We start from the raw sequence: 14,807 nt of genomic DNA on the forward strand, positions 1-14,807 counted from the left end.
GCCCCTATGGAGACTATGCCAAATGATTTATTTTATTTGGATGGGAATTTTGGGAAATCGTTTCACTTGACACCGTCCTACATATAAAGAGGAGCATTGGCCTATGCATTGAAGTTGTGTTGAGTACGAGTGCATATTTGTTGTACCCTATAACATGTGAGGTAATTAAATGGTCATCAGATTATGTGTCATCCATTTTGATGGCATGATGAGGCCATGCAAAAGACCATGTATGCTTGAGACTATTTAGGCTAGTCATGTAATGTATTTGTCGTTAGAGGAGGAGTTGGTTGCACAGGAAAGTGGTGTGTTTCCTTCACAAAGAAATTGAAGCATTTTTTTAATCGCAGAGGGGGAAACAATAATTGCGGAAAGGTACTTCAATGTTAAAGTTTAAAAAGCATTTCAGGTTAGTTTTTAATATTTTGTTACCATGGGATTCATGGTTTTAGAAAAAAATAGTGGCTTAAAATTTTATCCATGGAAATTAAAAGTACAAATGCAATTAATGAATAAAAATTTGAAAGGCATAATGAAAGGCACAGAAGTGGCACCTATAGATGCCAAATAGTTATTTGAATGGGAAAGTAGAGATTCCAAATCTAAGTCCATTATTGAACTTGTTCTGTCATATTCACTGTTACATCATGTCAATCTCACTAAATCATCTAAAGAAATATGGGAACACTTGATTCAACTGTTTGGTGCAAAAGCTACAAATGCAAAATTTTCCATAAAATTGCAGTTATTTAGACTTAAAATGAATGAAGAGACATCTATGTCTAGTCATGCAAATAATTTAATGTCTCTTATAAGATAATTAATCGAAGTTGGTGCTAAGGTAGAAGATGAAGATGCAAAATCCATCTTATTGAATAGTTTACCTTCAAGGTTTAGCAATGTCATCTTCGCCTTAACCCAAATGTCTTCACATACATTAGATGAGACAATTGCAACACTTTTGGGAGAGGAAGATAGGCTAAAAACAAAGGATACAAAAGGAAATTCTCAAATAGTAAATGCATTATTTTCAAAGACAATGATGAGAAAGAAAAATGCAAATAAAAGTGAACTTGAATGCTACTGTTGCAAGAAAATTGGCCATACAATGTGGAATTGTAAAATCCGTGCCAATGACCTGTTAAAAGCGAAGGTAAACGAATGAGTGAACATAGCTACAGATGAATATTCATTGAATTCTAATGATGATGAGTTTAATGAAGAAATTGAACCTCTCAAACTATTTTAGAACAACTACAGTTGAGTGAAAAGGCTCAACATGGATGGTTGTCTAGATAATTTGGTAGTTGTGGATCTGGGGAGGGATCCCTCATTGTTGAATATGTGAGGATGGTCTTCTAATCAGGTTATGTGACAAACTTGGGACGTTGTTTGGTAATTAACTTCGGGAGATTTGTGATTCGGGGGTTCAGGAGTGGAACTCTGGAATCCAACTTGCCGACTACACCATTACGAGGGTTATGAGACAACTTGATGGAGCCGATGTTGATCTGGAAACTGTAAACCATTTAAAGAATGATTATGCATTTTGTTGTCTACGGGTGGTTTCAATAAATTTTCGTAGTGTAAGCATTAAGGGAAGACTTAGAGTTAATGCTTACATTCTATATCTAAAAAGTTGGTTTGTGAGTTGATGGTTGAGAAATTCTCTCAACCTCTCCTCCTAAATTAAGAATAAGTTAGATGTGAGAAACTCTATATTATAGAATAACTATATTATAGAGTAATATCTTAATGTAAAGTGTGTGTTTTAATGTGTAAAATATATCATGTTTTCAATTGTTTATATATATATATATATATAATTTTATTTTTGGAGTTTTTAAATATCTCTAAAAAATAAATATATATGAAAAAAAAACTATAATATATATTTTTTAAATACAAAAAATTATAAATATTTTATTTTACAATATTTTGTTAAAAAAAATCCTCAACATATATTTATGAACCTTCCTTATAACATATGACAAAATTGTCTTTTTAAATAGACATATTAAAATTATTAATATTACTAATTTTTTAAATAATATTTAAAGAGTCCAGCATGACACATCAATTATAATTAATTTTACATATAATTGTATTTTTTTTATTTAATAATTAAATATAATTAACATGATTATATGTAAAATATTTAAATTTTAAATATCTATTAAAACAAAATAAACTTTACAATTGTATCTCTAGCATAAATTTTAAACTTCAAATTTAATAAAAACTAAATCCTTTATAACCCAAATGATTTATACTTTAAAATGAAAACTCCCAAAACATATTTAAACAACTCTAAACTTACACAACTACTTCGGTTCACATTAATATACACAAAATACCTCCCATTTATTTACACTAAACTAACACTTTATAACCATGAAATATAAAAGAAAAAGAGTATCACATCCATCGCTATAGTATCTCAAAACAGCAACATGAATGACATTTTATACTATGAAATATAAAAGAAAGAGTACCTCCTCCATCTGTGTAGTTTCTAAAGAAGAATGAGGAGAATCCATTTATCGTGCTCAAGTTGATTGGATAGCCACTTACTAAATACACAACAAAATAGTAATAGTTTCTGCACCTACTACATCTGTCTACTGAAGAACAAAATAGTAATTTCATCTACATCTGTCTATTATATCATGAAGGACAACAGGCATGAGCAGAAGACTACATGCGCTTCGTTAAGTAGATCGGGTACCCATCTTTAAATATAATACGCGGACGACGGATTATTGCTTCTTTCCATCCAAATGCTTTCTCCCATCTGCCATATTTAACAACAAAAAAAGGGATCAGAGGTCACACATTCTTTGAGATCGGTTGCAGAATCATTGATCAATTAGTACCTGAATTTTGTCACGAGATGATGTAGAAACACTGCGATTTGTATTTTGGCTAATTCTGATCCCAGACAATATCTAATCCCCCCTCCAAAAACTTGAAAATCACTTTTGTTGCACGTCCTTTTCTGATTATAATATCTCATAAACCAATATATTAATGAGTTCCATATGAACTATAGTATAATGATTTTCTGATCCAGTACACAATAATGATATTATGAATGAATTTAACAAAACGCACCTCCCATCTCCATGGATTAAAAGATAAGGGTTCAAAGTACATAGATGGATCAAGATTCACCGGTGAAGTGCATGCAACAACCCTCCAGCCCTTGGGAACGCGATATCCTGGAAATTATTCCATTCCAAAAGTAACGAGAGGTTAATATAATTAACTAATTATATAGCATATTATGTCATTTGAATTATATGTAAGTTTTAATATTATATAGCTATTTGGGAGAAACCAAGTTCTAATTTCTAACCGTTGATTTTTGTTTCCTCTATGCATTCTCGAAACAAATAGGTGCCTATGTTTGATACGCGCAAAGTCTCCGTTATTACCTGCTTATTTTCAACATTGTGTTATGACCATTCATAATCATAATCAAAACTTTAGTCGTTTCCCGTCGAAACCTATAATTAAACCTGCACTTGTCCCACGATATATATATATATATATATACTAACAAACAAACAAAGACAACATATACTTACATTTGTTGTGAATGTCATCGATTTATAGTCCTCCCACGTTAAATATACTTCTCCTCTGCTCTTTTTCTCCCGGAGAATGCCCTCATGTTCTTCCTGTTATGTCGTTGAACATTAGCATCTCAAGATCGTCCTCTTAATATATAAAAGTGGATTCAGACTTTTTGAGTTTAAGTTATCGGGGATTTCTGGATTTTTCTAAAATTAGATAGAAATAGGTGAAATTAATTATTTAACTTCACTTACATACATTAATCTTAAAATATCTCAAAAATCTACATTCTAATATAAAAATGACTGGTTTAAAATGCTTTTATCTTATCAATTATAAACTACTTGAAGAAAATACGGCAGAGCCAAGAAGGAAGTCACCCGTTACCCTCAATTCGTTGAGAGCCCTGGGTGTTTCAGTGAGATATTTGACAGCCATGGTCATTGCTATTGAAGTGGTGTCATATCCAGCAAAGAGAAAACTGAACAGGAAATCCAAAGCGACTTCATCGTTAAAATGCTCTTTGTCTTCAACGGCCATCCCTAATACTTTGTCCAGGAAATCCTCCTTAACAATTCTTTTCTCCTTTTTACGTTCCGTGATAACATTCCTCAGAGCATTTAATGCCTTCTCTCGTCCCTGCCCACGCCAATGATTTTTTTATTTTTTTATTTAGGTTTATAGTGATAGAAGTTGAAAGAAATTATGACTTTAATGTTCTTGAATCACAGCACTCACATATCATAGCCAGGAATGGACAACTAATTTAACTATATTAACTACCGACATGGACCCACCAGACAAATATATTATAGCCACTAATTTAACTATATTAACTACCAACTTTGACCCACCAGACAAACCTCAAGTTAGAAGCCATATGATGGAACATGGAGATAAACAAAGCAGGAATGTTTCTTAGAAAGCATAACAAGAAGAGAATTAAAGTGCATTGTATTATGTTCAAACCTTCATACTGTTGGTATAAGGTGTGCCTGGAATTCTGATTGGGAAGGAGAATAATCCTCTCGTAAACTGTGAGTAACTATTCAGGAGCTTCTGCGCCTCAGCACTTCCAGAATCCAAACCAAGGAGTTGTTTCATCAGGATGTTGAATGTTATCTGTGGAAAGCATAAACAAATTTCATAATGGTCAGCTCAGCCATCTAATTCATTTTTGTTGAGAATATCAGATTATAATGATAATTTACTTTTAAATTTAATTTTAAAAAAATAATGTATTTAAGATTACTACACAAAGAATTATTATATTTCACCCTTATTTATATTTGACACAGGATAGGCCTCACACAACTATTTGATTTCTAAAATTTACTAATAAATATAATAATTCACCTTTCCGGTTTCTTCATTCATTTGGATAGTATTACCCTCCTTCCATGTGTCCAGGCTTTCTATCACTTGCTTCTCCACGGCCTGTAGCAAAGTGGCAGTGACATTTTGAGTACCCATGAGACTCATACCTAATTTTCGCAGTTTTAGGTGCATGGGACCGTGGGATGCGAGGATATTATTCTTCCCTAAAATGCTCACAAATGACTTTGGATAAGCGCACTCGAACAGCCGGCCTTCGTTTAGGAGAACAAATTGGTTTGCTTCTACGCTAGTTGTCATGATGGTAGGCTTCCCAAATACGTGGGTTTTGAATACGTCTCCATACCTGTTCATTAATTCAATACACACAAAAAATCTATCCATTATATCTCATATGCACAGCAGCATGAATAAATAAAAATAAATTGAAAAAGAAACAAAGCAATATGGGTCCAACAATGCAGGACTAGGGGGAACTAACTTTGATACCTTGAAATTCTTTTATGAAGGAAGGGACCAACATTGGAGGACTGGGATGGAGAAAGATATTGCAGAGTTTCTCCAATGAATGGCCAACCCATACTGCCAGGGGGCAGCTCTGATTTCTCTCCTAATTTTCCTTCACGAATTTTGCCATTTTTTGACATAAACCAAACTGCAGAGGCTGCAGCTGCCAACCCGGATGCTATCACTACTCCCCACCAAATCATGATTGTAGTTAATTACTGTAAGTGGAGTACTGCTAGTTCGATTCTATCGATAATATTGGGCTTCCTTCACTACTTAGGGCTCTGCAAATGATTCGGGTGTAGGTCAGAATGGATTGAGATATGATTCGGGTATAGGTGAGAATGGATTGAGATGGGTATTTATGGAGAGAAACCTTGAATTTATGAAGATTATTTTAGTGGGCGTGACTTTAGTTTGATATCAGTTATGCAGTGCACCAGTTAACCATTGTTCTAATGTCAATGGTGTGTATCACCGAGGTTGGTTAACAAAATAGAGACCCACACCATTTTCAACGATCCAAACGCATGGATACCAAGATGTTGAGAACTTCGAGGTTGAGCTTTCTCATTCCTCTAAAATTAAAATAATCGAAGACGCAACTTTTTGATTGAATCGATTAAAATTAAAATAATCGAACGTGCAACTTTTTGATTGAATCGATTAAAATTAAAATAATCGAACGTGCAACCTTCTGAATGAATCGACTAAATTTAAAATAAAACACGCAACCTTCTGATTGAATCGATTAAAATTAAAATATATATTTTTAATGGTCAATGAAAGGTTCTAAAGTTGGGATACATGGAATCAAGACAAACATTACTATAACATTAAAGTTGGGGTACATGGAATCTCGAGAAAGGACAAACATTACTATAATGTTAAGGAGTTGTTTTTAGTACATGGAATTTTCAGAAAGGACAAACATTACTATAAAATTAAAGTTGGGCACATGGAATCTCAAAAGATAAACATTACTATAATATTAAGGAGTTGTTTTTAGTGTGATTTTTTGGAAGTTTTTTTGGATTTCTTAGGTCAAATATTTCTAAAATCTCACAGGAATTCATTGAAATCACAAATTTGATGGGTAAACTTGCACAATAGAAGTGTTTTAAAAAAATTTCAGAACGCTGAATCCATATGTACAGTCAAAAAAGTAGTTTAAATAACCCAAATCAAGATTTCACTACAATTTGTTCTACCAAATTCTAACACCAAAAATTCCAAAAAATCACACTAAGGGATAAAGATTTGGGTAGTCCATTCTTTTTAGACTTTTCATGATTATAAAAATGCTTATATGATTTTTTGCATGCTAAAATTTTAATGGAAGGTTGTTCTAAAGTTGGCGGTACATGGAATCTCGGTAAATGACAAACATTACTATAACATTAACCGATAAACATTTGCATGGTCCATTCTTTAGAATTTTCATGATTATGAAAATGCTTATATGATTTCTTGCATGCTAAAATTTTGTGTCACTTTAACAAGGCGATTCCTATTTCCAACCCCATAGAAAAGTTATTGCCCCTGACATGCGCCCTCGATAGCCCCGTATAACACGCCGTTTTTTTTTCTCTAGTCATGACCGTGTGCGTGTTATATCTGGCTATCGAAGGCGCATGTCAGGGCGCAATAACTTTTCTATAGGGTTGGAAATAGGAATCGCCATCTAACAATAACCCACTTATTATACGTACAATTAGACATGTTGTCGAACAATGAGACATTTATTATAAGTGCAAAGAGGCAGAGTGTCGTCATGTTTTATTTTTTTGGGTTCCGTTTCAAAATTGCCATTTATTATAAGTGCAAAGGCGCACAGTGTCATTATGGTTTAATTTTTTGGATTCCGTTTCAATATTGCCATTTAAGAAGTTTAGTATCAATGCACTATCAATTTGATTTGTGATTTTATGACTGGTATATAATTAATAATAATTTATATTATTTGGAATATAGTTACTTTTTATATTTTGAGAGAATTAAATTAAATACTTTTAATTATGTGAAATATTGAGATGTTTGTTTTATTAGAGATGGTGTTACATTGTTATCGAATCATAAATGTAATATTTTTTTTTTTAATTCTGATTTTTTTCTCGTAAAATGTGCACATTAATTAGCTATTAAACTTTGGATTATTATTGGGTTTATTCATTACTTAAAAGGTAAACTTGTAATTATAGATATTTTATAATAAAAGATTTTCACGAAATAGGTATTGCATATTCTCTGTATCGCATATACAATGTATATAATTCATATTCAATAGATTAGTGAATTGTTATGGTTGGCATAGATGATTATAACCTAAGTCCGCATTGAATCAGTGGTTCGAATTTTCTCGATGTGCCCTAATCCTCTGCCAAGTGGCATGGAAAAACCTTGGGATTGGTAAAGTCTCAGATCCATGGTCTCAATGATTACGTTTCGAATCTACGGTCTAGAATGAAAGGGGTAGTTTGAGGTAATTTCCCTCCTCTCCGACGCCATGAGGGTCTCATTCTTGTTGTTCTTTCTGCCAAGGATCCTCTACAACCATGGTGGCAGAAGTGTTGCCATGGAGGTGTCTTTTTCGCATTTTCATACCTAATCTGGTAATTTTCCACCGTCTGACTACAAAGTTCTAAGTTTCCTTTGTTTATTTCCTCGAGTTTTTAGTACCCCTGGAAGTCATGCTCAAAATAAAAGTATTGAAAGGTATTTGTTGTGTTTTCAAGTATAGTTAACAAGTTCGAATTTGATAGGATAGAAGAAAGAAAGAAAGAAAGAAATTATTTTAACGTCCACGAGGCTAAAGATAGCCTATGGGACAGATTGCTTCTTCATCTGCTTGATGTATGCGGCCCTTTTTCTGTGAAGCTTTAAAATAAATGTTCCCGGCTTCTTGACAAACCCATCGCTAAATAGATTATTCCAAGAGCTAGTTGCCAACTATATATATATATATATATATATATATATATATATATATATATATATATATATATATATATATATACTTTCCCTGTTGTCTTTGAAGGCCTCACATTCTAAAATAAAATGTTTTTATGTTTCCACTTTTCCGGAAGAACAAAAATTGCATACTCTTTCCTCTCACACTTCCTTTGGCCTTTTCCAATGCACTGTTTCACAACGAAGTTGATGAGAATTAGTCCTTAAATGAGAAATAATAATTTTGGCTCTCCAAGAGATATTGGCCTCTATGTATGTTTTTGGTTGATGACTATGAGTGGGATTAAACACTTCAATATAGTAATTTTTATTTCTTCCTAGCTCCTTATCCCAAATACGCTTGTGGAACTTTTCCATAACAAAAGTTTTTATCTCTTCGTTGTTTATGGAACACACGTTCAAGAAAATACCCCATTTACTAAACCATTTGTTATTTTGTTGCATCCAAGTTTTTTTTCTCTTACACAATCTACTATTAAAGACAACCTTAGGTCATCTACCCTTTTCCATTTGCTCAATTTTTTTTAAATACCTTATGAATCGCACCATAACAATTGCTTCAATAGGAGAAGTTCGTGTTTCACTAAACAAGATATCATAAGGAACTGCATTTTTAATCTTAAATTTGTTTGTAATCAAACACTTCTGGATTTCCTTAATTTGTCTCCACTGCATGTCGAATGTACCGCTGGCCCATAGTTCACAACCATAGAGAATCACCGGAATCACTAGAAGCCAAAAAAGAGTTTGAGTGGTTTTCTAGTCCCATAACTCTGCCTCTCTACACCTATTTTCAAAAGCATAAAATTCTTTCCAACCCCCAAAGTCCTTTTCTTTCTACAACCATTCCAACTTAGATTTTTGTTGAAGTCAATTCTGAGGTATTTGTAATCCGCAACTTCTTCTAGAATGTTGCCTTCAAAGTAGAACTTATGTTGGTTATGTTTTCTTTTCTTAGAGAAGACCACCACTTTCGTTTTGCTGATATTGACTTGCATCCCCACACTTCTTCAAAAATGTTTAAGGCATAGTAAGTGTTCTTGCAAACCAAGAGCCAATTTAGCAATCAGAATAAGGTCACCTGCATACAAAAGAAACCTTATAACAAACTTGTCCAAATAGATACCATCACCCCCTTATGAATTTAACCACTCCTCAAACTTGTCGATATATAAACCAAAAAGGGTAGGAGAGAGCGGGAAACCTTGCTTGACCCCGATATCACTTCTAAAACTTTCAGAAATGCCTGCTGAAGTTCTAATTTTGACTTTCACCTCTTCATACAGCCTATGCACAGTTGTTCTCAAATGTTTAATAACCCCAAGTTCCTACATTCTGTTCCAAAGCTTATCCCTAGGAACCGAGTCAAACACTTTTCTAAAATCAAGAAAGCAAAAAAAGACTTCTTCCTTGTTCTCCCAAACTTTTTCGATGATGTGCCTTAAAGTTATACAATGATCAACTGTGGAATGTTTAGGTCTAAAACCTGCTTGCCCTTTAGCACGTTTATCTCTTTCTTCTGTGCACTTGCTAATTTTGTTTTCTAGCATGCTTCCAAATAGCTTTGCAAACAAAGGGTTTATCATGATGTCCTATAATTAGAGGGATTATTGACGTCACCCGCGACCACTCTTGAAAAGAGGTATTGCCGGACTAGTTGTCCAATCTGTGGGGAGCGCTTGTTGTATGATGTTGTTGAAGATTTTTCTAATGTGAGGTGCAAAAATCTTTGAGCCCCACTTTAGATATTGTACTTGGACTTCAACTAAGTCTTTTGCTTTTCCAACACCCAACTTCTTGATACCCATCTCTACCTCTTGCACCGTGAAGAGTTCAGTATAAGTGTTGACCAAGGGGGGAGGGTCAACCTTGGGAACATGCTCACAGAGTTGTCTTGCATAGTCAAACCATTTAGAAGCTGTAATATTATTTCCAATATGTATCTTTTTTGGTTGGACCTCCTTCCAAAATAATTTGGGATTATTTTTCCCAAGGAAGATTAGTTCTTCCCTCCTTGAAACCATGAAATCAACCTTTTTCTTGCTTAATAACTTCTTGTAAGCTTTGAGCTTTATGCTATCCTTGTTTGACTCTTTCCACATTCTCCTTGCCTTTTTGCATTCCTCGTCAAACCAAGCATTAACCGGAAAGCAATTCGTTTAAGACTTCTTAATTTTTGCTCTTTTGCATTTTGCAAGTGCACATTGAATTAAATGTGTTATTTAATGACTATGAAGGCTGTGAATTGTAATTTTCTCCTTCTTGAAGAGCCTCTCTAGCATCATTTTGAAGGTATTACAATTTTCTGGGGTTAAAAGATGTCTGTCCTGTGAAAGATTTTGTTAGGACATGCTGAATTTTTGACTCTAATTGTTTCTTTCCAATCCAAGAGAAACATAAATAAATTGGCTTGTGATCTGATTTCAAGTCCCGCAGCTGATCCACAATGAAAACTTCCCCCATTTTCTCACACAAACCATGCGAGCAAATTACATAATCTGCCACACTTGCTCCATTGTCAGAATTGCAAGTGAAATTACTGGACTTTTCCCATCTAGTCAAGCCATTACAAATGACGAAATCAAAGGCCCTACATAGAGTAAGCAATCGTTGACCAAAGAGATTGCAACCCTTGTCCTCTGAAATTCTTTCCCATTGATGATTACTTTCTTCTGTAAGCCAAATAGGGCCACAATCATCTTTACAACAAAGAAAGCTAGCTTGCTTACTTATAGTGCTAGCATTGAAATCACCCACTATAAGGACTTCACGTAGCTGTGAATATGTTGCAATATCCGCTTTTAAGGTTGCAAATGGATCTTTGTGGTCAAACCTTCTACTTTTGTAGATTTTTTAAACCTGCGCGCAAAATAGCATGTTGCAATTTTGATGTGGTTTCCATTTTCTGATATTTTAAACCAAATGAATTTCTTATTTGAGTTTTGTTTTTCTAACTGAATGAGACGACCTTCTTTCTCCCTTACTAAAATCATGATACCCCTGTGCCCTTTGTCATTCGTTGATGCCTTGTTCCACACTTCCATCTTACAGTATCCTTCAAATAGAGGTGTCTTGCACCCTTCATGCTCATGTGTTTCTATGAGGCAAATTATGTCTCTATCTTCAGCAATAGGCCCTAACCTAGGTCCTCGTCTCCATGGGTAAGCTCTGCAGTTCCAACAAACCAATCTTAAGGAAACCTGTGTATGACTTGCTATTTATTTTGACATGCAAGACTCACATTTGAGTCTTTGTCCCTGCTTTCCCATACTATCCTTGCTATATGATAGAAATTAGAATGAAAAATTTTCAATTTGAAAAAAAATAGTCAACATACATCTTAAATATTGAGAAATATGTAATTTTTTTTATGTAGCAGCGATTGTTTTTACTCATTTTCTTTTCATTAATTTCCAAATTTAAATAATTTCTATTAATTTTAACTAATATAAACAATTTTAAAATTACGATAATTAAAAAACACTCCTCCCTCCAAAACTTATCTTATTTTCAAAACTTTAACCTAAAATTACTCCCAAATTTTAAAATCTATCTAAATTCATTTGTTAATTAATATATATTTAAAAATTAAATACTAAAAATATATTAAATTTCTTATAATAAAAAAATATTTAAAATTTCATAATTTGCTTATTTCACGATCCAAATTGTTTCTTTTCTTACTTTCTTAACTTTCCAACTTCAACGCGCAAATTATTTCTGTTCTTACCTTCTCAACTTTATTTACAGTGAAATTTCTAAACCCCAAAGACTATAATGAGATTAAAAATAAAAAAATTGCGATACTGCCGCCGCTTATTTTGAATTTATCGCATAAAATCTGAACCCTATCTCCTTTCAGGTTAAGCTACTTTATCAAGCTTTTGCCGAACTATTCAAAATCGAATTGCCAATGTATAACGAATGTAAAAATCTTCTTAATAGAGCTCTGCATCTTAATAGCACAAGGCTTAAGAGGTAATTCCGCACAAGGGTACACTTGTGCAACATTTTACGGACAGTTTTTGGGCAAGTGAAACGAAGCTGGGATTTTTTGATGGATTGAGCTTAGAAATGGAGGCACGGCAGGGGAGGGGTGAAATCCCCTCCTTTAGGGATGTTATGGCTGGTCATTCTGGCAGCAGTAGCGGGAATGGCCGGATGGCAGAAGCAGCTGATGATAACCCAGTCATGGGGCACCAGTGGCAAGCAAGGCTGGTCAATAAATGCCTTCCAAGGGCACAGAAAAAACCCAGGTATGTAATTCCGAATAACAAGTTGGAGAATTATCGTTGTTATATGAGAGACCATGCGTTAATTTGTAAATTCATAGGGTATTGGCCTTCTGAAAGGGATCTCCTGAGATGGATCCAACAGAGATGGAAACCACGAGGCCATATTGATCTTAAATTGGGTGCTAAGGGGTTCTTTACAGTCATTTTTGCAAATTTACAGGACAAGGAAAAGGTTTTTGAAGAGGGACCCTACTTTATGAATAATGCGGGACTGTTTACACGGTATTGGGAGGATCGATATAATCCTGCTGTAGAGCAAATCAAGGCTGCCCCGATCTGGGTTCGACTCTTCGGGTTACCAGATGAATTTTGGGATCCAGAAATATTAGAAGGAATTGGAAATTCAATTGGCACTTTTGTCAAGGTGGCTGAGACCACGAAAAGGGGTAAATATACATCGTATGCTAGGATTTGTGTGTATATGCATATCTCAGCCCCTTTACCAGAATTTATTGAGCTTGAGTATCAGGATGAACTTTGGCAACAGCCTATTGATTATAAACACATACCGTTTCGCTGTAGACGATGTCACGTTTATGGTCACCTCGCAAGGGATTGCCCACAAAGTAACGAACAGACAATGACAAAAGATACACCGGATGGCATTCGATCACGTGAGGGGATAGTAGGGGAAGCATCTGAGTTTCAAGAGGTGCAGAGGAAAAGGAGACCTCCTCCTGGGAACCTTAAAATCCACACCCAGGAACGAAACACAATACCTGAAAGTCAAAATCAGTATAATATTCTTCAAACACAGGCAGAAGAAGGAACTCAGGGTAAGGATCATAGTGAAACCAACCTAATTGTACAGGACCAGGAGATCAATGTGGTTGCGCCGATGGAAATCATTAAGGATGGCAAGAGGAAAAGTCGAAGCCCAAGTCGAGAACCGGAAGGAGAGGACGGAGCCCGAGATGATAAACCTGCCGATCAAACTCAGAAGGGGAAGGAAGCTATCAAAGCAGTGGGTTCAGAGGAAGAAATAATAATGAAGAGGTTACTTACTGATTGGAAAAAATTGGACGAACGGTTCATTCCAGAGAAAGAGAAACAATTATATAAGGAAACCTTTCAACGGTATAAGGAGAAGACGGCTGGCTGTTTAGAACCTAGGTTGGTGCATGACACTCAGGACTCCCAAACTCTGGAAGGAGATAGTCAAGGTAAGCCCGGAAGGAAAAAAGGTAGACGAACGTTGAACGAATCCATTCAAGCAGTGGGCGAGACTTTGGTAAACTCCGGAAGGGTGATACCTCTGTCCGAGGTATTTCTACAAAATCCTCGAAAGTTTTAAATGATTGTTTTAAGTTGGAATATACGGGGACTTAATAGTCAAGGGAAACAGAGATATTTGAAGGAAAGAGTAAAGAAAGACAAGCCAAGTATTATGGTAATTCAGGAAACGAAAATGGAAAGTCAACAGATGGAAGAAATTGTTAAGAAAATGAAACTAGGATATGAGGTTATGGCTCTAGATGCAATAGCGACAGCAGGGGGATTGGCCGTTTTGTGGAATCCAGAGGAGGTAATTTTTGAGCATTGGTATTCTTTTCCTAGAATACTTTCAGGTCTGTTTCGCTTAGTAGGGATGGGGGAAAGAATTTTGTTCACTGGGGTATATGGGCCTCATAATCATAGAGACAGGCAGGCTTTCTTGAGGAACCTCCATACTATGAGAAATCTTATTCCGCATATCCCATGGATGATAGGGGGGGATTTCAATCTAATTAGGCATTTAGGAGAGAAGAGAGGAGGGGTTAGGAGAGAAGATTCACTTATGGAGGAGTTTAATGATTTGATCAGGGATATAAGATTAGTCGACATACATACAATCAATGGTGTACATACTTGGAATAACCGGCGAGGAGGACAGAGCCAAATTGCTTCTCGACTGGATCGATTTTTATTATCAGAGCAAATTTTGAACAGAGATGTGCTCATTGAAGCTAAAATTCTCCCTAGCATTGGCTCAGATCACTGGCCCATTCGGTTGGAGGTAGATATTAAGCAGTTCAAAGGGAAAAAACCTTTTCGCTTTGAATCTTTTTGGCTGAGGGATCCCCAATTTGTTCAGAAAATGGAAACCTGGTGGAATCAATGCACTAGTCGCTGAAAAGGGAG

At 35.0% G+C, this 14,807-nt stretch overlaps 2 protein-coding genes across 2 annotated transcripts; one reads left to right on the plus strand and one right to left on the minus strand.

Annotated features, from left to right (window-relative positions):
• Positions 1-2,529: 2,529 nt before the first annotated feature.
• Positions 2,530-5,765, minus strand: LOC149205117 (cytochrome P450 87A3-like). The gene is made up of 9 exons (XM_089397311.1): positions 5,404-5,765; positions 4,936-5,260; positions 4,549-4,701; positions 3,967-4,218; positions 3,591-3,683; positions 3,359-3,437; positions 3,115-3,221; positions 2,877-2,998; positions 2,530-2,794 (listed from the first exon to the last, which is right to left on the minus strand). Exons 1-9 carry the CDS (start codon positions 5,622-5,624, stop codon positions 2,698-2,700), a joined length of 1,449 nt encoding a protein of 482 aa, XP_089253437.1. The 5' UTR covers positions 5,625-5,765; the 3' UTR covers positions 2,530-2,697.
• Positions 5,766-14,094: 8,329 nt separating this feature from the next.
• On the plus strand, positions 14,095-14,799 carry LOC149205118 (uncharacterized). Its single transcript, XM_089397312.1, has one exon. It carries the CDS (start codon positions 14,095-14,097, stop codon positions 14,797-14,799), a length of 705 nt encoding a protein of 234 aa, XP_089253438.1.
• The last annotated feature ends 8 nt before the right edge of the window (positions 14,800-14,807 follow it).

This window comes from Pinus tabuliformis, chromosome 1_2 (assembly GCF_031772625.1).
Source record: "Pinus tabuliformis cultivar Carrire ecotype Pingquan chromosome 1_2, CPIR1, whole genome shotgun sequence".
Classification (NCBI taxonomy): Eukaryota; Viridiplantae; Streptophyta; class Pinopsida; order Pinales; family Pinaceae; genus Pinus; species Pinus tabuliformis.

Coding starts and splice junctions, on each gene's coding strand:
- LOC149205118 (XM_089397312.1), top strand. CDS start 14,095: ATGGAAAGTCAACAGATGGAAGAAATTGTTAAGAAAATGAAACTAGGA.
- LOC149205117 (XM_089397311.1), bottom strand. CDS start 5,624: ATGATTTGGTGGGGAGTAGTGATAGCATCCGGGTTGGCAGCTGCAGCC. Junction 3,684..3,966: donor GGGCTCTCAACGAATTGAGG/GTAACGGGTGAC, acceptor ACGACATAACAG/GAAGAACATGAGGGCATTCT. Junction 2,795..2,876: donor CATCTCGTGACAAAATTCAG/GTACTAATTGAT, acceptor TAAATATGGCAG/ATGGGAGAAAGCATTTGGAT.